Below are 26146 nucleotides of genomic sequence, written 5' to 3'. Positions count from 1 at the left end.
ACTCTGTCCCTTAAGGATGGGCAGTTATAATAGATGGTTCAGCCTTATCTATATCTAAGCCATAAACCTGCTTCAAAGCTCTTCTTGCCAGTGTTAAGTATTCAGCTCCATCCTTAGATTCTGAATGACCCTTGTTGTCCACAGATGGGGCTGGAGGAAGGTGGCCTTTAGAGGTTTGTGTTCATCAAGCTTGCTAGATGAATGTTACTCTTAATTCAGCAATGAGGATCGTTCTACATGTATTCTTTTTTCCCTCTAACTTAATAAGAATAAAAACTTTAGAAAGCTTCACTTTCTGAGGTTAATGCACATTCTGGCTACTGATGAGTGTGTGCAGAGCAATGAGACTACATTTCTTTTGTTTCCTAGGGTGTGAAAGGGGCCAGAGGATTGGCTTCATTTTCTGTATGTATCTCCTGACTCCAAAAGAATGCTCTGTACTCCGTTATATTTATTTTTAGACTTGAAGACCTGGCAGTCGGTTGGTTAATTCTTTTTTTTATTTTTGAACTGCAGATGTGTGAGCTCATTCAGTATGTACGGGACCACAGCCGTAAGTATCCTGCTTAAATTGATCACCCAACTTGTCAAAGCATTCGTAGAAGAAGAGCAGTGAAGTCTGCACTCAGAATTGAGCCAATTTACCAGCCAATCTCTTAACATTAGAGATGTCACTGCATATATTTTGAGTCAACATAGATTGGTGACTATTAACTCCTTCTCTGACTGCCTTCATGTCTATTAGAACCTGTTCCAAGCACTAATTAATACTATATCTAGTGCTTTTAACCTAGGGAAAATTGAGGTATGAGGTCAGAACTCTTCTGATGGTGAAATCAATCAGTGGAGAGTCACACTGAACTTTTAAAAATGATTAACACCTGACAGTAACACAGGATTGAATTCACCAGGTGTGAAAGCTAGCTGTGGATAATAAGGTGTCCTGATGGGTGGGAGCACTTACTTTGGTTTATTGTTTATTCTTTTCTGGAAAGGTATGCTTGATTACTTTTCGTTGGAATGATTGATTTGCTTATAAAATTACTCATTTTGCTTATATATTTTTTCTCCAAATTTTTAAAGCAAAAAGGCATTTTGATTTGGCAAATGCTCTTTTGAATTTGTTTTAAGACTCCTATAGCAGTGTCTTCTATCAAAATATATGTTAGCACCATTAAAGGAATTCCACATATGAGGGAAGAATTGACTATTTAGTGTTTATTTACAAATGTGTGATGACTTCCCAAATAAACACCATGAATGAAAAATTCCTTTGAGGTCTTTTAGAGCCCATTTCTATAGAGAGCCTTGGTCTCAAAGACAAACTTTTTAAAGCTTTGAATGCAGTGTTGACTCATCTCTACCTTTTTGTACCAAAATGGAACCACCCATGATGAAAAATCAAAACATATATGATAAGTCATGAAGGCTGGTTGCTTTGGGCTGACTTAATACAGTTCACTTTTTAACATTAGAGCCATGTGAACTATAATGACTCAAAGGTAGATCCAAGTGTGATGAGGCCCAATCTTTTATAATTTGAGAGGCTCAATACAAAATTATAAATCCAAAAGTAGGTACAAAATTATTTCAAAAGAAAGTGTTGTTTAGAACAGGAAAAGAAATCACAACCAACAACTTTTGCATATTGTAAAAGCACATGATCACGTGAACACATGGCTAGTCCCTTCTCAGGGTCTTGCACTGGGCAAATGAGAAGGTGAGATGTCTAAAGCAATAGAACTTTCTGAGGCGATGGAGGTGTTCTACCACACTGTTCAATATGGTAGCCGCTAGCCACTAGCCTGTGACTTTGGGTACTTGAAAGGTGGTTAGTGCTACTGAGAAGCTGAAATTAATACATTTAATTTTAATTAAAATTTAAATAGCCACATGTGGCTAGTGACTTCCATATTGGACAGTGCAGACCTAAAGCATATTTATGCTTCATCTGCTTCAGAGTAAACCCACCTCTAATGTTTACACACACACACAAATACCTATCTGTACAGACTTATATATGTGCATATATATAAAATCCATATCTATAGATCTCTACATGGAGAAAAATTAGAATAAAGAGAGGCTAGAACCTTTTAACCTTTCCAAATTCAGTGCACCTCAATGCACTGTAACGTTCTTTCCCAGGCAAAGGTTCTTTCCCTCTGACAGTTGGCTGCAGGCTACTGATTTACGGCTATATATTGTCCCACTTCTCCCATCCTGTCTTGTTTTTGCCAAGATGCTGGGATCCGTCTGCATTTTCTCCAGACCCTTTCTGTTGCCTCAATGTTTGAGTCATCTACGAAAAGCACACAGGGCAGAGCTTCTACTGCCATGATTTCCCTACACAGTACAGAACTTTGTTCTACCAAATAATAACCCAATCTCCTTTGTTCTTCTCCCCCAGCTGGCGGACATGGTGAGTAATCTTTATTTACAGCAAGTTATAATCAAGCTCCAAAATGTCCTACATCTGGAAAGAGGAGTCAAAACAATGTGTTGCCTGCCAAATAATATAAATTTTATCTGAGCTGTCTTTGCTGCCTCATACTGGTAGCACAGACCTGCCTCCAATAAATCACTCTGCTTTAGCTGAGTCTCGTAGCTGTTTCTCAACCAAGTAGTTTGATTTTTTAATTAATATTTTAATGACTAACATTATACTATTTATGTTACCATTAGGTCTTTTGTAATAATATGTCTCCTTCCCTTCATTTTCTCTATTGTCTCTGTAGTCTAGTGGTTAAGAATTTAGATGTAACAGCAGTTACCCTCTTACACCTTTATACCCTATACCTTTTGTCTAAACCCATAATCCATGCCCTCTGGTTGCATCTTCACTCACTCAACAAATATTTATTGAAAGCATATTATGTACTAGGCACTGGGAAACAGGGCTGAATAAGATGGACATAATTCTTGTCTTCAGAAGCTTCCATTCCAGCAGAGGATCCAGATGATAAACACGTCAAAGAAATACAGAATCCTATAGTTGCTGTGAAAGAGATAAAGAATAGGATGCTCTGTCACAGAATAATGTTAGGGGAGGGGAGAGTTGCTTTAGGATGGAGGGCTCCTCTTTGAGGCAGTGACATTAGAGTTTGGACTGAAGAATAAAAAGAAGCCAGCTTTACAAGAGCCAGGAGAAAGAAGAGCAAGTGCAATGGCCATGATACAAGACAGACGTAGGCATTTCCTGGGAACTGCTGCAAGTCCAGTGAGGGAAGGGGAGATTGGCTTGTGAAAAAATGAAGCAAGCAGAAGCCAGGTCAAGCTGAACTTTTTAGATTCAAATAGGGAGGGTGGATTGTATTCAAATTGGAATGAGAGGGTATTAAAGAGTTTATTCAAAGTATTGAGGGAAGAACATGAGCTGATGAAGGATTTTTTTTTTTTAAAGATTTTATTTATTTATTTGACAGAGAGAGACACAGCAAGAGCAGGAACACAAGCAGGGGGAGTGGGAGAGGGAGAAGCAGGCTTCCCGCCGAGCAGGGAGCCCGATGCGGGGCTCGATCCCAGGACCCTGGGATCATGACCTGAGCCGAAGGCAGACGCTTAACGACTGAGCCACCCAGGCGCCCCTGATGAAGGATTTTTGAACACTTATTTGGGCTACTATGGAAGAGTAGACTGTAGGGGAGGATAAGTTTAAAGGCCAGACGACTAGTTAGGAGGGTGTGGTGGTATTCCAGACAAATGTGGTGGTGGCCTCGAGGGCTGCCACTGCTGAGCCTTAGGTACATGTCAGTGGCTTCTCTTTCCCTGTCCTTATCATCACCTGCTCTGTGCCAAGCAGTAGCCATCAGCATACGGTATATGGCCACAGAGCCATACGAGGTCTCTGTGTGGTCATCTGTGCCTTGAGGAGGGCCTCCTACGTACCACCACAAGCCAGCCCAGCGTTCTTCAGAATCTTCTGGTTTCCTGGCAGCTTGCTGGATTTCAGAACATGTATTTTGCAAGTTGAATTACCTTTTAGGTATTTTTTCCTGAAAACGTGAATTTTTTCATAGTTCAGCCAGTGCTGTGAGTCTTTTTTCCCTTTATCTCTAAATTGCACCTGAAGCAGCATTATTGTTGTGCTGTTCCCATATGCAAATCACAGCCCAAACAAAAAGCTGGCAGAACCACTTTCATGTTTAGTCATACTTCCACCCTTTATTGTAAAGTTGACATGACCTCAATTTTTTTTTAACATCTGCTCAGCCTTCTAAGTTAGACTCAGAGGCTAATAATAACTTATGTCCTGTCTCCACTGAGAAGCACAGTTTGGTTTGGGGTTAAATGTTTATTCTTACTGGTCCATTAGCCTATTAGGTCACAGAGTCCAGGACCAGAAGGAGATAATCATCTAGCACCAAGACGGGGATGGAAGCACAGCTGGTCACAGCAGAGGACTCACTCCTTGACCAGCCCCAACAAATCTGAGTTTCTGAGTTCTCATAAAGAGCTGTAGGCCTCAAGCTGCTTTTATTATCTCTGATTCTGACTTGCTGGCATCTGAATGAGAGGAGGCACCCCTCCAAGAGAAGTGCATCATTGAGATTTTCTTTTACCAACCTACATTTCAATACCAGGAATCTCCCCCATTATAAAAGTTTTGTTCTTCCTGTACCTGCTGCAAAAGAACTGTCCTTTGTTTGCTGCTGCTTCATTCAGTCAACATTTACTAGAACCCTGATAAATGGCAGGACGTAATAATCTGGCAGATCAGGAGAGACACAGTCCCTGTCTTCACACTTCATGGAGAGGAAAACATTAATCAGATAATCAGACAAATAAGGTGCCAACTGTGATAAATGCAGGGTACCGGGATTAAAATGAATGAATTGGGTTCAATAAATAAATCTGCAATTAACATTTAACGTTCAAGTTTAACAATTCAGTTTCTCTATGTAATAGGTATAGGTTAAATTTGCCTTTTTAACTGTTAAATAAAAATATATCCCTGAAAGCTTTCCTCATTCTCTTAAGTGATATAGTTCTCACAATGAAAAAGTCTGTAATAATAATTGTAATAGTAATGGCTGATATTAACTGAGCACCTGTCATGTGCCAGACCCTGTTGTCCTAAGTGCTTTGCCTGTGTTGGTTCACTGAATCCTCAATACAGGGCTTTGCAGTGGCTGATCTTAGGACTGGCATTTTACAGATGAGCAAAATGAGGCCCAGAGAAGATAAGTCGCTGGGACAAGGTCACATGGCTAGTGCAGAATCAGGTCAGGTCTCTAACACGTCTCTGCAGCACCTATTCTCCACATCTGATGCGTTGTTCTATATACTGCACATCCATTCTCTTCTTAATGTCTCTGAAGTCATTAACAGAGCTTTTGGACCCATTCCTTCCTTAACTCCTGTTGCATTTCCTTATTAAGTAAAAACATGTATGTTTTAGTTTAGCTAATGGTATAAAGTTCCAGCAATAAACATAGTACCAGTGACCCAATTTCTGTAAGTAAAAGGGCATATCCATGAGCTTTTGATTACTTAGAAGGAATTCGGTCATTAACTTACAAATTGCATAAAAACTCAAATTGAATGATACTTTCTCTTGGGCTTTATGTAAAAAAGCAAATTCAATTTTTAAAAGAGCATTTTCATTCAAGATTTAAACGTTTAATATTTCAACTGCTCATTTTAGCATTTAATGCTTATTGTTTAAATATTTGCATATTTAACATTTAAAATTACTTTGCCCTCTTTTTATTTTTTTTTAAAGATTTATTTATTTGAGAGAGAGAATGAGATAGCATGAGAGTGGGGAGGGTCAGAGGGAGAAGCAGACTCCCCGCTGAGCAGGGAGCCTGATGCGGGACTCAATCCGGGGACTCCAGGATCATGACCTGAGCCGAAGGCAGTCGCTTAACCAGCTGAGCCACCCAGGCGCCCTCTATGTATCTTTTTAAAAAAAAAAAAAATTTTTTTTTTAAGTAAGCATGCTACATAAGGTTTTCCTTTAGGAAAACCAGAATGCCCCGTGCATCCCACCGAATTGGTGTTTGCCTTGGACCAGTCTCGAGACGTCACCAAGCAGGAATTTGAGCGCATGAAGGAGCTGCTGTCTTCCCTGGTGAGGGGCGTCAGGGTCCGGGAGAACAGCTGCCCGGTGGGCGCACGCATCGCTATCCTCACCTATACCTCTCACGCCCGGCACCTCATCCGCTTCTCAGACGCCTACAAGAAGAACCAGCTCCTCAGGGAGATTGAAGCTATTCCTTACGAGAGGTCCTCGGAAAGCAGGGAGATCGGCAAAGTGATGAGGTTTATCGCCAGAAATGTCTTCAAGCGAACGCTTCCAGGGGCTCACGCAAGAAGAATCGCCACCTTCTTCAGCAGCGGTCAGTCGGCCGATGCCCAGACCATTACCACTGCAACTATGGAATTCAGTGCCCTTGACATCATTCCGGTCGTGATCGCATTCAGCAACGTGCCCTCCATCAAGCGTGCATTTGCGGTAAGATGGTTAAGCCTTTCACATGACTTTGGGGGGGGGGGGGAACTATATTCCAAAGCCTCTGTAAGAAAGTATTGAACTACACTATTTATTTCTGTGTACCAGGAAGATGCGAAACCCTTTGTATGCATTACCCTGTTTAATTCTCACAGGTAGTATGTAAGGGATAGGTATAATTATTTCGCCCACTTTATCAATGAGAAAACAGCCTGGAGAGGTTAAACGGTATGCCTGGGTTCACATGGCTAAACAGTGGCAATGTCAGGACTTGAACCCAGGTTTGCTATTCTAGTGCTTCTCCAAGAAACTCTCTGAGTTGCCTCTGGGTATAGAGCTACTAAATCAGGAAGGCCGGTAAACATTCATTGATGTCACTTATGTGGCCAGTTGCAATAGTTGCTATACAATGAAAACCAATTGGCTGATTTTATAACTTCACCAATCATATAACTATCCACATTTTATAAAGGAAAAGACATCTTAGTTATTATAGCTTCTTTGGTTGGGAGGCTATATAAATAAACCACCTGGGATCAAGAGGACCTTTTTTGAGGTAAACTGACATATAATATTAGCTTCAGGTGTGCAACATGATTCATTATTTGTAAATATTGTGAAAAGATCACCACAACAAGCCTCATTAACATTATCACCGTACACAGTTATAAAAATTTTTTATTGTGAGGGGAACTTTCTTTTTTACTAAGTTTTTTACTTTAATTCCAATAAAGTAAATACAGTGTTATATAAGTTTCAGGTGTATAAGATAGTGATTCAACAATTCTGTACATTACTCAGTGATCATCATGATAGGTGTATTCTTTAAAAAAAAAAAATTATTTATTTTGAGAGAGAGAGCTAGAGTGCAGGGAGGGGCAGAAGGAGGGGGAGAGAGAGAATCTGGATCAGACTCCATCCTGAGCATGGAGCTTGAGGTGGGGCTTGATCTCCCAACCCTGCGATTGTGACCTGAGCAGAAACCAAGAGCCAGATGCTGACTGAGGCACCCTGTGATTGGCGTATTCTTAATTCCCCTTCACTTATTTCTCCCACCCACCCCCCTACGCTCCCCCCCTCTGGTAACCACCAGTTTGTTCTCTATAGTTAGGAGTCTTATTTTTTGGTTTGTTTGTTTTGTTTCTTAAATTATAAATATGAGTAAAATCATATGGTATTTGTCTTTCTCTGACCGACTTACTTCAATTAGCATTATACTCTCTAGCTCCATCCATGTTGTTGCAAATGGCAAGATTTCCTTCTTTTTATGGCTGAATATTATTCTGTTGTATATAATACCATGTCTTCTTTATCCATTCATCTATCAGTGGATACTTGGCCTGCTTCCATAATTTGGCTATTATAATAATGCTGCAGTAAACAGAGGGGTACATATATCCCTTTGAATTCGTGTTTTCATATTCTTTGGGTAAATACCCAGTAGTGTGATTACTGGATTGTAGAGTAGTTCCTTTTTTTTTTTTAAAGTAAGCTCCATGTCCAGCATGGAGCCCAATGAGGAGCTTGAACTCACAACCCTGAGCTGAGATCAAGAGTCAGATGTTTAACTGACAGAACCACCCAGATGCCCCAAGGTAGTTCTATTTTTAACTTTTGAGGAACCTCCATACTGTTTTCCACAGTGGCTGCCCCAGTTCACATTCCCACCAACAGAGCATGAGAGTTCCTTTTTCTACACATCCTTGCTAATACTTGTTGTTTCTTGAGGTTTTGGTTTTAGCAATTCTGATGAGTGTGAGGTAATATCTCATTGTAGTTTTGATTTACATTTCCCTGATGATGAGCATCTTTTCATGTGTCTATTGGCTATCTGGATGTTTTCTTTGGAGAGATGTCTGTTCATGTCTTCTGCCATTTTAATTGGATTATTTGGGTTTTTTGGGTGTTGAGTTATATCAGTTTTTTATATATTTTGAATACATAGCCCTTGGGATATGTCAATTGCAAATATCTTCTCCCATTCAGTAAGCTGACTTTTGGTTTTGTTGATTGCTTCCTTCACTGTGCATTAATTTCTTACTTTGATGTAGTCCCAATAGTTTGTTTTTGCTTTTGTTCCCCTTGCCTCAGGAGATGTATCTAGAAAAAAGTTGCTACACCAGTGTCAGAGAACTTATTGCCTGTGCTTTCTTCTAGGATTTTTATGGTTTCAGGTCTCATATTTAGGTCCTTGATCCATTTTGAGTTCATTTTTGTGTATGGTGTAAGAAAGTGGTCCAGTTTCACTCTTTTGCTTGTAGCTGTCCAGTTTTCCCAACACCATTTGTTGAAGAGTCTGTCTTTTTCCCAAAGATTAATTGACCATTAATCATGGGTTTGTTTCTGGGCTTTTCTATCCTGTTCCATTGATCTATGTGTCTATTTTTGTGCCAGTACCATACTGTTTTGATTATCATAGCTTTTCAGTATAATTTGAAATCTGGAATTGTGATACCTCCAGCTTTGTTTTTCTTTTTCAAGATTGGTTTGGCTATTTGGGGTCTTTTGTGGTTCCATACGAATTTTAAGATTATTTGTTCTGGTTCTGTGAAAAATGCTGTTGATGTTTTGATGGGGATTGCATTGAATCTGTAGATTGCTTTGGGTAGGACTGACATTTTAACAATATTTGTTCTTTCAATCCACGAGTATAGAATATCTTTCCATTTATGTCATATTCAGTTTCTTTCATTAATGTCTTACGGTTTTCAGAATATAGGTCTTTCATCTCCTACATTAAGTTTATTCCTAGGCATGTTATTCTTTTTGGTGTGGTTATAAATGGGATTGCTTTCTTAATTTCTCTCTCTGTTGCTTCATTATTGGTGTATAGAAATACAATATATTTCTGTACATTGACTTTTGTATTTGTGAACTAATGGAATTCATTTATCAGTTCTAGTAGTCTTTTGGGGGAGTCTGTAGGGTTTTCTATATGTAGTATTATGTCATCTGCAAATAGTGACAGCTTTACTTCTTCCTTACCAATATGGATGCCTTTTATAACTTTTTCTTGTCTGATTGCTGTGGCTAGGACTTCGAGTACTATGTTGAATAAAAGTGATGAGAGTGGACATCCTTGCCTTGTTCCTAACCTTAGGGAAAGTTCTCAATTTGTCAGCATTATGATATTAGCTGTGGGTTTTTCATATATGACCTATATTATGTTGAGATATATTCTCTCTAAACCTACTTTGTTGAGAGTTTTTATCATGAATGGGTATTGTACTTTGTCAAATGTTTTTTCCACATCTATTGAAATTATCACATGGTTCTTATCCTTTTTCTTATTGATGTCATGTATAACATTGATTGATTTGTGAATATTGAACCACCCTTGCTTTCCAGGAATAAATCCCACTTCATCACGGTGAATGATTTTTTTCATGTATTGTTGGATTCAGTTTGCTAATATTTTATTAAGGATTTTTGCATCTATGTTCACTGGAGATATTGGCCTGTATTTCTCTTTTTTTTTTGTGGTGTCTATCTGGTTTTGTTATCAGGGTATTGCTGGCCTCACAGAATGAATTTGGAAGCTTTCCTTCCTCTATTTTTTGGAATAGTTTGAGAAGAATAGGTATTAACTCTTTAAATGTTTGGTGAAATTCACCTGTGAAGCCATCTGTCCTGGAGTTTGTTGAGAGTATTTTTTATTACTGGTTTAATTTCATTACTGGTAATAGGTCTGTTCAAATTTTCTATTTCTTCCTGCTTCAGTTTTGGGAGGTTATATGTTCCTATGAATTTATCCATTTCTTCTAGGCTGTCGCATTTGTTGCCATATAATTTTTCATAATATTCTCTTATAATTCTTTGTGCTGTCAGTTGTTATTTCTCCTCTTTCATTTCTGATTTTGTTTATTTGAGTCCTCTCTGTTTTGATGAATCTGGCTTATCAATTTTTTTTTTTTTTGTCTTTTTCAAAGAACCAGTTCTTGGTGTCATTGATCCGTTCTATTGTGTTTTTTAGTTTCTATTTCATCTATTTATGCTCTAATCTTTATTATTGCCTTCCTTCTACTGGTTTTGGGTTTTGTTTTTCCTTTTCTACCTCCTTTTGGTGTAATATTAGGTTGTTCGAGATTTTTCTTGCTTCTTAAGGTAGGCCTGTATTGCTATAAAATTCCTTCCTAGAACTGCTTTTGCTGCATCCCAAAGATTTGGATTATTGTGTTTTCATTTTCATTTGTCTCCATGTATTTTTCCATTTCCTCTTTGATTTCTTGGTTGACCCATTCATTGTTTAGTAGCATGTTGTTTAACCTCCGTGTATTTATGCTCTTTCTAGATTTTTTTTTCTTGTGACTGATTTCTAGTGTCATAGCATTTTGATCAGGAAAAAAATGCATGGTTTGACTTCGATCTTTTTTAATTTCTTGAGACTTGTTTTGTGGCCTAATATGTTATCTGTTCTGAATCTGTTCAGAAGAATGTGTATTCTGCTGTTTTAGGATGGAATGTTCTGAATATATCTGTTAAATTCATCTAGTCCAATGTGTCATTCAAAGCCACCATTTCCTTGATTTTTCTGTTTGGATGATCTGTTCATTGATGTAAGTGGGGTGTTAAAGTCTCTTATTATTACTGCATTATTATTGATTACTTCCTTTGTGTTATTAACTGCTTTAAGTATTTAGGTGCTCCCATGTTGGATGCATAAATATTTGTAATTGTTATATCTGCTTGTTCATGTCCTTTGTCTTTTGTTACCATTTTTGTTTTAAAGTCTATTTTGTCTGATACACGTATTGTTACCCCAGCTTTCTTTTCACATCCATTTGCATGATAAATGTTTCTTTATCCTTTCACTTTTCAATCTGCAGGTGTCTTTTGAGGCCCTTTCCACCTCCATAATTTTCTATGAAGGTGTCAAATAAGCACAACAGAATTGAAATAGAGTATTAATCTATAAAGTATGGAGAGCAGTGCCTGTTTCCTGGAGCTGTTGTGTAGATGAAATGATGGGACACCATGCCTCAGTGCCTAATGCATAGTAAATATTCAAGAATGATAGTTTTTGCTCTAATTGCTATTGCTATTATTTATCTGCTTGATGATGAACTAAAATCTATTTAACAAAAATGTTGTTGTAAAGGAGCTGATGCTGCTATTAGTGTCATTGAACATGCAAATGGACAGGTTGATAAACCAGGCTCAGAAAGGGAAATGCACATCAGTTAGAAAAGGCTGGGCCCTCCCGTACAAATAAATGAAGCTGCTATGAAACACAGCAGCTCAAAAATTCTGTGAGTAGATATGGTTACACACAGACTCATAAATCCTTCTGTGTATTGACAGCCCCATTGTCCCTTGGCTTTATTTAGTCACAAAACGAGACAATATCCTAATGCAAATAATTGATAGTACTTGTGATATAAACTTAAACACAGTTTCACCACCCACTCAAAGGTCTGTGCATAGCCTATAACTTGAGAAAACATATTTTGTTGGTTTGTTTTAAAATGTTTTGAGTGTTAACAGTCTGTCAGAGTTCCTAGTCAAATCAGCTAGAAGCTCTTTGCTCCTTTCTTGAAGGACTTTACCTCAAAAGAGCACCAATGAAGATTCAGATTCTTGACAATGACCCTCCAAAATCTGAGCAGCATTGGCTCCAAACACCTCTTGAGTAGAATTAAAGAGGCATACAGAAGTCAGAATTGGTGCCAAGGTTCGTTCATCCAGCAAATGCTTAGTGAGCACCTCGTGTATACCAGGAGCTATCCTAGGCTGTGGAGACACCAAAGTGGAAAACCAAAAGACGCACCCTCACGGAGCTGCCATTAGAGGATGCAATGAAGCAGCGTTGTCTAGAAAGGTTCAAAATAGAGGCATGTATACAAGTTGATAAGAACCCACCACTGATATCTGGCATTACAGAAGGGAAATTGTGTTACTACTTCTCCTTTTGTCCTCTTTTTCTTTCTTCTATCCATTCTGTTCAGTTGTACTTCCCTACACTGGAACTGTGGTTTATTATTTCAGGAACAGAACTCAGAAATCTAGTGACAATGAATTTTTATTTGGAGGCCATATTTTAAAACCCTTATTTGTTTCATAATTATCATGGCGTTTCTAAATCTTGATTCGTCTGAGAGTTCAGCAGTCCAGTGTGAAATTCAGGCCCCATGCAGGCACATGCAGCAGCATTTGGAAACAGATGTTCTGACAACTGGCACTGATTTCCCTTAGCACATGGACTGTGACCTCCCTCTTGGGAATTTCTCATGATGGTATCAACTGAGTGATGAGCTATTCATCCCTTCGGAAACAGAAGGCCATTTTTGACTGGAAAAACCTCAATCTCAGCTTTGTTTTGCCACCAGGTTTTCCCCTTTAAGTGTGTTTGGCAACTACCTCTTACTTCTGGTGAAATTTTACTTGCTTCCCATAAAGAATTCTAATTTAGACTGGGTCTCCCTATTTCTAATAGACTTATAAGAGATATCTCTTTTTCAGCTAGCCTTTTTTTCCTTTTTACTCTGCTGTTTAACATTGCAAATGAGAGAAACATTAAGGATAATATTGACATTACAGATTATTCTTTTTTTTTTTTTTTTTTTTATCTGAGAGAGAGAATGGGAGACAGAGAGCATGAGAGGGGGAGGATTACAGATTATTCTTGTGATTGGAGACAGCTGAAATGGGAAAGGGGTTTAATGGGAAACCTTGGCATTCCACCTTGGAAAACCTTGGTATTCCACTGCAGAATGTCCCCATTTGTCACCACCACCCCGGTCCCAGCTCCACTGCCCTATCATCACAGCATTTTTTTTTTCTCTCATACCACAACAATGCTCACCTTCCCTCCTTTCTGTTTCTTTCTTCTCAGCCTTTCCCAGACACTAACCATTCTTTTTTCTATATATTTTGCCTAGAAATCATGCCCAAAGCTTCAGTTACCACATATTTCCTCTGAGTCTCCCCCTCTAACCCATCCAGCTCATGAAGGCAAACACAGAAGAAAAGATGGGCAGAAACAAAGACAAGCCTTAGCGAAAGCCCCCACCACCTTTCCTCCTTCCCATTTCCCTCATTTCCTTCCCATTGCTCCTCAGTTAGAACATGGTCAGCCTACAGCTTCATTAGTGCTTACCACTAACATAGAGGGACTCACTGCCCTCAGGACTCCCGTTCCAAATTCCTGAGAGAATGGATCCAATTGGCTCAGATTCCCATTCCTGGTGCAATCTCCTCTGCAGAGGGATGGAGTCCCCCCCGCCCAAACACACAGTTAAACATGGCTGCCCAAGTCCTATCTTCATGGATAAAGTATGCAAAGGACACTTTCCTGAGAAAGAGTAGGGAAATGTTGTCTGTCCCATCTCTTAGGCATTAGATAAGACCATACCTATAACTTCCCCTCAGCCATCAAGAGATCTGTGAATCTGTTAACTGACAAGCTAACTATTCTTCATTATTTGAAGCCTCCCTGTTTTATCCCTGCTCTCCAGCCTCAAACTCCCCAGAGAGGTTATTAACAATGGGACTGAGCTGGAAGGTGTTGGGAGTTGTTCAGAGGAGAGCCCCTGGATGTGGATCTGGGTCTGCAAAGCTAGCTTCCATGCCTGGTTCATAATGGGAACTCAGAGACAGTTGTAAAGTACATTCTGTGATTTCACTTGGTTCCCTGGGACTTGGGGTGTGTGTGTGTGTGGGGGGGTGTCCTCTGACCCTCTTCCTTCAATGGCTTCCATGTCCACTGTCTTTTGATCAGTCCTCTCACCTTCCTTTGAGCTTCAGCTTCCTCATCTGTAAAATGGGCATGATGCACATAAGAACAAACTCACTGGGTTGTTGAGATAATGAATAGGAAAGTGCTTTGTGGTCTCTAATGACCCACACAGCACCCACCCTGTGCCAGTACGTGCGTTTCAATTATGAACCCATTTAATGCCCACTCTATTCCTGTTAGGTTGTAGTGTGATTATCCCATTTTGTAGATGAGGAAACAGAGACAAAAAAACCTGACCTACAGCTAAAGGGAACACCAGGGCTTAAACCCAAACAGGGCTCTTAGCCACCCTGACACGCGCTAGGCTTCCCTATGACCTTCTTTGGAAGGAGCAGTGTTGTACTCAAAAGATCTCAGTGCTCTGAACAATGCTGGGGGATTCCTGCAGCCCCACCCACTAAGCTGTTCTTTTTCTTGCTTCTGCTTCTTACAGATTGATGACACTGGCACATTCCAACTCATAATGGCTCCATCCGGGACCGACTACGCGCCAGCATTAGAGAGACTCCAGCGGTGTACTTTCTGCTATGGTAAGATCCATGGAGAGAATATAATTTGATCAGGCCTGTTAAGCACACTGAGTCACTGTTGGCAGGAATGGCTGGACCTTGGCAACAGGGTTACTAGTGGCCTTGGGAAGATTTCCCTGGGGCTCTGGCCTCACTTCCTCATTCTGCATGGTCCACAGATAGAGCCCCAGCCAGCAGGGCTCCTCCCAGGCATCCAAGCAGGAGATTGCATTCCAGGCCCTCCAAGCTTCTGCAGCTTCCAGGAAACAATAACGATTATTAGAAAAACTCAGCCATCTCATTGCCAAGGTTTTCCTGCTATAAAGTATATTTATGTGTCTTCTAAATCTCAAACGTTCACAACCCCCCAAGAAATGCTTTATAGTACAAGTGGGAATTAGTGGAAATCCATGCATTTTCTATTGCAAAAAGGCATCAGAAAGACTGACCATGCTGGTTTGTCCATTGCCGTGTTTTATACACCATCTATAGGCCTAGCTAGAGAGGCAGCTGTGGGTGAGTATGCTGGTAATTTGAGTGTTCCAATAATTATGAAGACAGTGGAAGCCACTGCAGTCATCAGCGGGTGTGATTTCTAACAGTTGCCAGGCAGTTCTTATGAACCATGCACTGTTCTAATTGCTTTATGTAACATTGGTGGTGGTGCTGGTGATAGTTAATGTTGAAGCTATTGTGCTTATTCTGTTCCAAGCACTCTTCTCATTGTCTCATCCCACCCTTACAATCACCTTGAGACATTTGAACTATTACTAGCTCCACTTGACAGATGACAAAAATGGGGCTTAGAGAGATGAGATAATTTGCCCAGACGGCACAGCCAGAGGAGACCCAAGAAGGCTGGCCTCACAACGCAGCCATTTATGAGTAACCGAGATCCCATTATTCTCCCTGGGACTTGGTATTTGGTCTTGAAGAAAATGATTGATTCCTTTCCTTCTCCATGTGTATTAATGAGATGCTAATGCTTGCCATGTAAGTGACCTCATAGGGAGGTGGTAACTCTGAGAAGTGGGATTGCTTCAGACACCCCTCTATTCTTTCTGTCTTCCCCTCTGCTTCCCTCTACTCATTAGACTCTCTCCTCCCTTCCCCTCCCCCCCACCTTCTCCCTTCCTTCTCTGCCTCCCTCCCTCTTTCTGTCCCCCTCAGTAGCACAGGGTTGGTTAGGCCCTGGCCCTCCTACTCAAGGCAGTGGCTGACTGTGCTGTGAGGGGGGCTTCCCACCCCAGCCTCAGCACGGCTTTCAGACACATCAGTTACTTATGTTACAGTCAGAAGTTGTACATGTGTGGCTGGGGAGAGATTTTGGCCCCATTTCTTGGCTTAAATCCTTGTTTTGTCTCTGGGGCATATAAGGGAAGATATTTTGGCTGTCGTTTCCTGCAATTAAAAAACACCACAAAATTGAGCAAATGGGCAGCCTGCTGTCTCTGATTTTAGGAACTGCCTAGCACACAGGTGACTGTTCTGTCATTCGACCATTAAACATGGTCGAATGTAAAATTGTACTGAATTTCTGTAAGGGAAATGTAGCTTGTTGTGCAAAGCCACATCTTTATGGAGTCCATGAGCAAGACTGAAGTGAATTTGCTACATCCCCAAAGATCTGCATTCCGGTTTTCAACCTTTCATCTGACTGCTTTTATTCCTGCCCCAGGCACACATCTAAGTACCAGCTGTCCACACGCTCGTCATTCCATTTCTCTTCTCTTTAGTTTTTAAAGAGGTGTTCTCAGCCTTAACCAGCAACTATTACTGAAAATGTCAAGATGCAGAGGTTGGCCCAGGAAGGGTTTTCTGGGTGAATCTGACCCACCCACCTAACTGTGCAGAATTGAGGCCCGGTGGTGACTTAGGTAAGACCAGAGCCCAGGCATCCTGGCTCTTAGGCCAAGGGGCCTCCCCACTGCCACACCACATGGCCTTGTCTCTCACAATAAACCCTGACTTCATATGTAGAAACTTCTAGAAACACTTGCGTATTGTTTGGCAGAATGATTTTACCCTCTTATCATCAGTTTCTTCTGTTAAATTAGATTAGGTGACCTCTAAGATCCTTCCAGTTCCAAATTTTTTTTATTCCTCTGAATATTCATTGTGGTCAGATTCAGTGGAATTCACTCCTGTTTTATTACTACATATTCTTTTGATAAATGAGATATGCATATTTATTAAAATGACCCCATATTTTATGAAAGCTTACTAATATGCAATATTTATATTCATGTATTTAACAAACACATATTGAGCTTTCAACTAATAAGCACACTGGAGAGACAAACATGAGCTATAGCTTTGTCCTTAGTGTCCACACCCAGATGGACATTGAGTTACAAACCTTTATTTAAATTGAAGTAAAAGAATTCATTGCTTTTTTTCCCCACTCTTTTTAAGCATACTACATTTCATAGTAGAACAGTGTGAGCATAATGATAAGGACAATTGGTTTAACCTGTATCTTGTCTATCTAGAGAGATCACTAGCTTTTATGTCATGATAAGGTATACTCTTATACGAGATAAACTGTCTACTTCAATCTTTATAAACTTAAAATACAGCGAAGATTAAGCTTCTGTTGAAAGCAGCCTAATTTTTAAAAGTCAAATGCCTTAGTGAACGGAATTCAAGACACCAACTGGGTGTAAAATCTGTACGTTTTAAATATAGATGCAAACTATGGACTAGGAAATCTTTTGTTGTTGATATCAAAGTCATTTAGTAATTATTTTAATATCAAAGATTGTGCAGTTTCCAAATGTTAGAATATTTGAGATGCTATCTTTTCTGTCCAGTCTGTTTTAGTAGCCCTGTGTGACTTTTGGTCTGCAGATGTATGCAAGCCAGACGCTTTTTGCAATCAAGCCAAACCACCCCCTGCACAGTCTTACATGGATGCTGCTTTCCTTCTGGACAGCTCCCGGCATGTGGGAAGTGCTGAATTTGAAGACATAAGACACTTTTTGGGAGCACTGTTAGATCACTTTGAGATCAGCCCAGAGCCTGAGACCTCTGTCACTGGAGACCGGGTGGCCCTATTAAGCCATGCTCCCCCCAACTTCCTACCCAACACTCAGAAGAGTCCTGTTAGAACTGAGTTCAACCTCACCACCTACAATAGTAAACGCCTCATGAAGAGGCACCTGGAAGAATCAGTTCAACAACTAAATGGAGACACTTTCATTGGTCATGCCTTACAGTGGACCCTGGACAATATCTTTTTAAATACACCCAATATGAGAAGAAACAAAGTCATATTTGTAATATCCACTGGGGAAACCAGTCACTTGGACAGGGAAACCTTAAAGAAAGAATCCTTGAGAGCCAAATGTCAAGGTTATACCCTATTTGTGTTTTCCCTTGGCCCTGCTTGGAATGACAAGGAACTAGAAGATCTAGCCAGCTACCCTTTGGATCACCACTTGGTCCAGCTTGGCCGAATTCATAAACCTGACCACAGATACAGTGTGAAGTTTGTGAAATCCTTTGTAAACTCAATCAGGCGTAAGTCATAAAATCTGTTCTTTCTTACACATTAAGAGTATTATTTGGTATTCCCAAAAGAAGGGTTGATGAACTGACATGGATTCTTGGAAATGTCTGTCTTCAAGGGCACTGCAGGGTCAGAAAGGAAAATTTGTAATGGTGGAGAGAGGAAACCTCTGATTCCTAGCATTTAATTTTCTGGCTCAAATTTTTTATGCCTCTGGTTCCTATGGAGAAGCAATCATAACAAGCAGCTGCTCACACATCTGTCTGCATAGAGCAATATAGTCTGGGGGTGTAAAGTCACCACCTGGATCTTAGCTATAAAGTAGAAATCCTTGCCATGTAACATTAACACACTGCCCTCCAATGGAAAGCTTCATCAGTTAACACACCAAAAGAGAGAGCCAAAGAAAAATTCAACAATTCTCAGCTTTGCTTTTTTACAAGTTCCAAAGGCAGAGTTTGAGGTATTAGGGGATAACATTTTACCTGTAAGAATGAAAGATACATCCTTGCAAAACTTTCTCAGCCTTGTTGATGACTTTTTATGATGCCAGCAATTAGTGTAACTGGTACTCATAAAAAAGAAACATGGGCTGTATTTCTTGGAGTAATTTTGCCTTGAAAGTATGCAATTCACTTTGTATGCAATGGAATGGGTAAAAAGAAGCCATGTCCTACTATGACTCTGGAGGTTGAAAAATCGTCAGATTTCTGAACATTCTCATGGTGAATGAGCCCTTAGAGTCCAGATAAAGAAAAGTGAATACACAGGCTGAAGGACACCCAGTGTAGCTTACAGGAGATTCTGATAGAGTCTCAAACTTGTCACTGACATTACACAGTGAGACCAGTTAAGGTTGCAAAGATGGACTAATCCCTATAGGTGAGGTCTAAGGAGCCTTGGGAAATTGTTGATGGTACTAATGTCATGTCCCCTAGTCCTGTGCTTCTCCAAATGTGAGTCTAGGACCTACATCATCAGCATTACCTGGAAGCTCGTGAAAATTGCAGAATTTCATGCCCTACTCCAGACATTCTGAACCAGAAACTGCATTTTTATCAAATTGCCAGGTGATTCACATGCACGTTATGGTTTGAGAAACACTGGAGCAACAAGCTCCTAGAATGAAATTTATGTGGATGTGTTTTGGAATAGGAAATCAGAAAGAGGAGCTAGAAAAAAGAAGGGCAAAAAAAGGGGGCCAAGAATCATTCCGAAAAGAAGTAATTACAAGGCATTTGTAAGGGTAAAACAAAAGAACACTTTGAAAGACTGAGAAACTTGTAAAGAAACACTGCTTGTGAGGCAAAAAAAAATTGAAAGAACATTTAAGATGGAATTTCCTTCCTCAGTCCCCCAAAATTCTTCATGATGTTTCATGGTAATTAGTCAAATCATATGAACAGATAAAAATGACACCCCATTACCACCCAAGGAAAGGAAAAGAGATGTTTTAAGAATTACTTGGTATAGGTGAGAGAGATATAGTGCTTTCAGAAAACTGTAACTGTGACACAATTATACACTACTTTTCTAGAACTTAAGGATCTAGAAATCTCCCATCTTTGAAACACAATTGTAAAAGTAGAAGTTGAAAAAGGCTTTAACATAATCATATAGCAAGCCCACAGACTCATGCTCATTCAACATCAACGCATATGTATCAGGTACCTACTGTGAACCACTCACAGTGTGGGTGTGGGGCTATCTTTTTTAAAAAAACATTTATTTATTTTAGCACAAGCTATGGGGGAGGAGCCGGGGTGGGGGGGGAAAGAATCTCAAGCAAACCTTGCGCTGAGCCCAGGGTCCAACACAGGGCATAGTCTCAGGACCCTGAGATCATGACCTGAGCCAAAACTAAGTCAGATGCTTAACCAACAGAGCCACCCAGGCGCCCCAGGTTGTGGAGGTACCAAGGAGTGACCAAACAGACACCATCCCTGCCCTCCTGGGGATTCTAGTGCAGCTCCCTCTCTGATTTCTTATTTAACACCATGCTGTGATCGAGGTGGCCATCGAGCACAGTCCACATCCGAAATAACACATTTTCTAAGAGAAACAAAACTGACAAACAACCTGATGCTTTGAACTAGGACAGATAAGAAATAAAATGCACAACATCACGGTCTAGGGCCATTCAGTCTAGAATCACACAGTCCATTCTGCAACAGCAGCTTTAGAGACGGTGCTGTATCACAACCCAGGACGAACTTGCTATTTAATGACCCTGATCACTAAGGAAGAGATTTAATTGTGTTTACCAAGTCTGTTCAATTTAATGCTTCAAGGAAATAAATGGTACATTTTTTGAAGTTTCCCATCAAAAATGGCTTTTAAATGTTTAAATTTTGTGGGAAGGGGCATGCTTTGTTATTATAAAAAAATCAATATCCTTCCAAATGAAGTGAGCCACTAATGAATTAAACCCAAGATGGCACTATTGTTAGCTGTTGTTAATGACACAGAAACCACAAAGGGAATATCCCTTTCCCTTTGCATTTTGATATTGCAAAGGAGCAAATAAAAAATAACTATTCTGAATAGTTCATGTCAATTAGAGACCAGACTTTAGGACTAGCTCATAATATCTCCTCTAACGTTGACCAACTTTAGCAGCTAAAGGCATCTTACTGAAAAATAAGTTGAATGCTCTGCCTATAAATTCAGCAGAGATGTATTTTCTTTTCTTTTCTTTTTTTTTTTTTAAGATTTTATTTATTTATTTGCGAGAGAGAATGAGAGACAGAGAGCACGAGAGGGAGGAGGGTCAGAGGGAGAAGCAGACTCCCCGCTGAGCAGGGAGCCCGATGCGGGACTCGATCCCGGAACTCCAGGATCATGACCTGAGCCGAACGCAGTCGCTTAACCGACTGAGCCACCCAGGCGCCCGAGATGTATTTTCTAAACCCAGTTTTAGAGACTCCCCTGAGAAACCTGCTCTCATCTCAGTAGGCCACCTTAGTTGGTATCTTCCTTTGATGAATATCGAAAGCAGTGAAGTGATACTTTGCATACAGAGCAGATTGCTGTAATGTTAATAGTTATGAGTAAGAGACTCATCACAGACTTTTCTCTTCCTAGGTGCAATCAACAAATATCCACCCATAAACTTCAAAATGAAGTGCAATAGACTGAGCTCTACAGATCTGAAGCAGCCCCCACGGCAGTGGCGAAGGTATTTTCAGCTTGAGAGAACTTGATAAATAATGTGCCCCCCTCTCTCCTCCTCATTCTCTATAATTTCTTCCTCCTCCTTTTCTCCCTCTTCCTCCTCCTCCATCCTATTTGGACAAAATCTACAGGTACATAATATTAAAATATAATTTGGGGGAATAAGAGATAATAAAAAATGACGAGGTTGGTCTGAAAAACAACCAGAGACTTTCTAAAAGTGGAAAATCTAAATGTGGAACTAAAACAACCAATGGGACACTTGAGTGGCAATGAGCATAATTAATGACCAGATAGTGGTTTCTAAATATCATTCCCCACTCAAAGGAACCAGGGTTTCTTGGAGAGAGAAAAGCTAATTCTAGACTGTAGCAGGGAAAGTACGATATGACTCTCAAAGATTTATTATGCCGGAAAGCAAGGAAGTAGTAAAAAACTAGCAGTGTCATGTCAAAAGGACAAAGGAGTGAAAAGATTCCTACTGGCCTGATTTTGGACAGTTTAACATCAGAAAGAATAATGGTAATGGATTATAACAGAATGAATTTTTAAAATCCACAAGTCTATATAGAGATCCGAAAAGGGAGGAGGGTAGTAAAAGTTCTTTTTTATAGAAGTATGGAGCTAATAAATATAGAAGAAAATGGTAGACTTAAAAAATCAATTTGTGAGGCACCTGGGTGGGGCAGTTGGTTAAGTGTCCAACTCTTGATTTTGGCTCAGGTTGTGATCTCAGAGTCATGAGATTGAGTCCTGTGTTGGGCTCTGTGCTCAGCGCAGAGTCTACTTGGGAATCTCTCTCCCTCTTCCTCTGCCCCTCCTGCTCATGCACGTCCTCTCTCTCGTGAATAAATAAATCTTTTTTAAAAATCACCAATTTGTAATCTCCAGTGTAATAATGGAGTCAGATAAGAATCAAGGAATGCTAAATCCACTGGGTGACAGGTTGTTTGGGAACAGGCTATTTTACAGTCTCCCAGACCATTCACATATTACTAACTTACTAATTACAAAGAAAGGAAATATGCATGTACATGGTAAGATCTGGCAGTTCCCACTGTGGCCAAGATTTGACATTATGTGCTTCCTGAGGTGATGCAGGGGGAGATACATCACCTTGAATGTAAGATTCTTGCAGGGAATGTTTGACCCAAGTCTCATAATGAGGAAACCATTAGACAATTCCAGAATATGGGGTTTTCTTCAGAACAGCTGACCTAGTCAGAGGTTTCAATGTCATGAGCAGCAAAGGGGTTGTGGGGTAGTATTCTAAAATGGGAGAGACTAAGGAGACATAATCATCAAATGTAATGGTGTGAAACTTGACTGGATCCCAGGTCAGAAAAAAAGCTCATATAAATGACTTCTGGTGGACAACTGGGGAAATTTGAGTATGAACAATATGTCAGGAGTTATTATTGATTCATGTGAATTTCCTTATGTGTAGTAATACTATCATGTTCATATGAGAGAATGTTTTTGTTCTTGAGATAGGTATATTGAAGTATTTAAAAGTAACATGTATAATATCTGCAATCTATTTTCAGATGGTTTCCCTAAAAGGAAATAGGATGGGGTTTTATGTGTGTGTGTGTATGCACATATATGAGTGTATATGCATATATGGATGTGTGTATGCATATATGTGTGTGTGTGTGTGTATACACACAGAGTAACAAGATGGTAACATTTGGAGAACCAAATAGGTGAAAAGTATAAAGGTATTTATTTATTCATGGTTTTGTTCTTAACAAGATTCTGTGAATTAAAAAATAAAACTCAGTGGATGAATTAAACAGAATTAAACAGAATAATAGACACATCTAAAGAGAAACACAGTGAACTGGAGAATAAAGCTGAAGAAATCACTCAGAATGCAGAGAAGATAAATGTAAGAAGTTTAGAGACAGAACAGAATGGAAAGATCTATATCAAATTGGAATTCTTGAAATCAGATAAAATAGAAATAATAAATGAGATAATGTTCAAGTACATCAAGAGATGGTCATTTTCAAGAACTTACCAAAGATATGAATTAAAAGATGAAGAAAAGACAAGGTAAAACAGGGAGGATAAATAAAAAGAGCCATTAGACGTGGCGTAGGGGAATGCAGACATCAAGCCAAATAAAAGGGCAGACTGAAAGAAAGAGAAGATTATCTACAAAGAAACTACAATTAGGTTGGCAGCTGGATTATTAGTAGCAATAGTGGAAGCCACAAAACTGTTAAGAACTTTTAAAGTAATGGAAGAACATTTTTATCAACTTAAACCAACTTTAAAAAATAATGGTATAACAAAGATAATTAGGATAAACAAAAAACAGTTCACCACAAAGACCTTTGCTAAAGGAACTTCGAAAGTATGTACTTCAAGGAACATAAAAATGACTATGGAAGGAAGGGCTGAGATGCAACACTAATAAATGATCGAAACTTGGCAATATTTAGGAAGACCTAAATGTTAGATTTCTAAGCAATAGTAATATCTAATTTGTAGGGTTACAAAAAAGCCATACTTGTTAACAAAGGTATGAAAATAAGATATTTGTAGGCACCAGGTGGTTTAACAGAAAAAAAACTATTGTACTAAGACTATACATATTAATATTATTTAAACTTGAGAAAATATATTGGACAATAAAATAATCTTTTATTTAAAAAGATGAAGTTGAGCCTGAAGGGTAAAAAAGGTAGTACTGAAAAATGGGACAATAATAATAATACATGTCATGGGGAGGTAAATGGAGTTAAGGGCTCTAGGAACTTGAATTGTTTGGGCTGGCTACTGAAAAACTTTAGACTCTCTTAAAAATGTATTAGGAATTGTGATGGTACCTGCGGAAAAAAAAAAATGGAATGTAGCTAACTACCAAAACTGTAGTGCGGGAAAATGCAATAAAAACAAGAACATAAATATTTTTTTAAATAAAAAGGCAAGGGGGGGGGAGGACAAGTAGAAGGCACAAAGTAAAACAGCAGAATCAATTCCATTTAAATATATCAGGAGTCATAATAAATATCAACTAAACATGCCAGTTATAGAGATAGATGGACTTAAGAAACAAAATAAAATCCAGCTATAACTTGCTTTCAATTATAGAGACACAGCCACAATATAAGGACATGGAAAAGTTGGAAGTAAAATTATGAAAAAATATACCAGGCAAATTAAAAAAAAATCTGGAAACATAATATATACTGCTATATGCAGAAGATGATATATACAAACCTACCAGTAACCAGAACAATAAAGCTAGAATATAACATTAATATCAGGTAACATATTCTCTTTAACAAAACAGTATTATGGGGATAAAAAGCCACTACATGATGACAAAGTGTTCAATTCATGAAGAAGATATAACAATTCTAAATTTCTAAGAGGGTAATAAAATAATCTTAAAATATACAAAGTAGAAATTGAAAAACTACAAGGAGAAATTGCCGTCGAACTATCATTAGAGTTGGAGATTTCGGTACACCAGTTTGAATAATCAGGCAGACAAAAATGAGTAAAGATATTAAAGATTTCATCATAAATAACAAACTTGATTTAATAGGTTCATTTAGAACCCTGCATAGAAAAATGAGACATTCTTCTGAAGAGCACATGTAACATTAACAACTAGTTGAATCAAGATGGAGAGTTCACCAGGTGTTCGTTGAGCAGTTTTTAACTTATCAAGCAGGTGTCAACAAAGCTCTAAGAACTAGTGTCATACAATCCAAATTGATCGGAATTCAATTAAGTTAGAAATTAATAACATTTTAAAAATCCATACATTTTTAAATTAAAATCACATTCCTAAATAAGGTAAAAAATTATAATGAAAACTTTAAAATACTTAGAATTGTATAATAATCAAGATGTTATATGTCAAAATTTATGGGATATGTCAGAAGTCATAATTTAGGAAAGTTTATAGTCTTAATTCTTGTGTTAGGGAAAATTTAATAACTCTAAAAGCTAATGAGCTAAATATCACTCTTGAGATATTATAGAAGAAGAAAAATATATATATATATATATATATACCCAAAGAAAGGAATCAAAGTAGAACTTAATATTTTTTAATTACAATATTTTTAAGAGTATCAATAAAGGCAAAGTTTTTATTTTTTTAAATTTTATTTTATTATGTTAGTCACCATTCATTACCTCTTTAGTTTTTGATGTAGTGTTCCATGATTCATTGTTTGCATATAACACCCAGTGCTCCATTCAATATGTGCCCTCCTTAATACCCATCACCAGGCTAACCTATCCCCTCACCCCTCTGCCCTCTAAAACCCTCAGTTTGTTTCTCAGAGTCCATAGTCTCTCATGGTTCGTCTCCCCCTCTGATTTCCCCCGCTTCCTACTATCTTTTTTTTTTTTTTGTAACATATAATGTATTATTTCAGAGGTACAGGTCTGTGATTCATCAGTCATACACAATTCGCAACACTCACCATAGCACATACCCTCCCCAATGTCCATCACCCAGCCACCCCATCCCTCCCACCCTCCACCACTCCAGCAACCCTGTTTGTTTCCTGAGATTAAGAATTCCCCATATCAGTGAGATCATATGATACTTGTCTTTCTCTGACTGACTTATTTCGCTTAGCATAATACCCTCTAGTTCCATCCACGTTGTTGCAAATGGCAAGATTTCGGGTTTTTTTGATGGCTGCATAATATTCCACTATATATATATATACACACACCACATCTTCTTTATCCATTCATCTGTTGATGGACATCTTGGCTCTTTC

General features: G+C 39.0%; 1 protein-coding gene across 1 annotated transcript in view; it reads left to right on the top strand.

Annotated features, from left to right (window-relative positions):
* COL6A6 (collagen type VI alpha 6 chain) overlaps positions 1–26146 on the top strand; it is a 114130-nt gene that overhangs the window by 79917 nt on the left and 8067 nt on the right. Inside the window, exons 32-38 of the mRNA XM_021678708.1 lie at positions 370–405; positions 517–553; positions 2411–2422; positions 5967–6460; positions 14626–14722; positions 17552–18223; positions 21297–21390. Coding sequence (XP_021534383.1) covers positions 370–405; positions 517–553; positions 2411–2422; positions 5967–6460; positions 14626–14722; positions 17552–18223; positions 21297–21390 — 1442 coding nt within the window. The remainder of the gene's footprint in view (positions 1–369; positions 406–516; positions 554–2410; positions 2423–5966; positions 6461–14625; positions 14723–17551; positions 18224–21296; positions 21391–26146) is intronic.

The sequence above is a fragment of the Neomonachus schauinslandi genome, chromosome 1, assembly GCF_002201575.2.
Source record: "Neomonachus schauinslandi chromosome 1, ASM220157v2, whole genome shotgun sequence".
Taxonomy (NCBI): domain Eukaryota; kingdom Metazoa; phylum Chordata; class Mammalia; order Carnivora; family Phocidae; genus Neomonachus; species Neomonachus schauinslandi.
The sequence above is the reverse complement of the archived record's forward strand: the minus strand, read 5'-3'. Positions and strand labels throughout refer to the sequence as shown.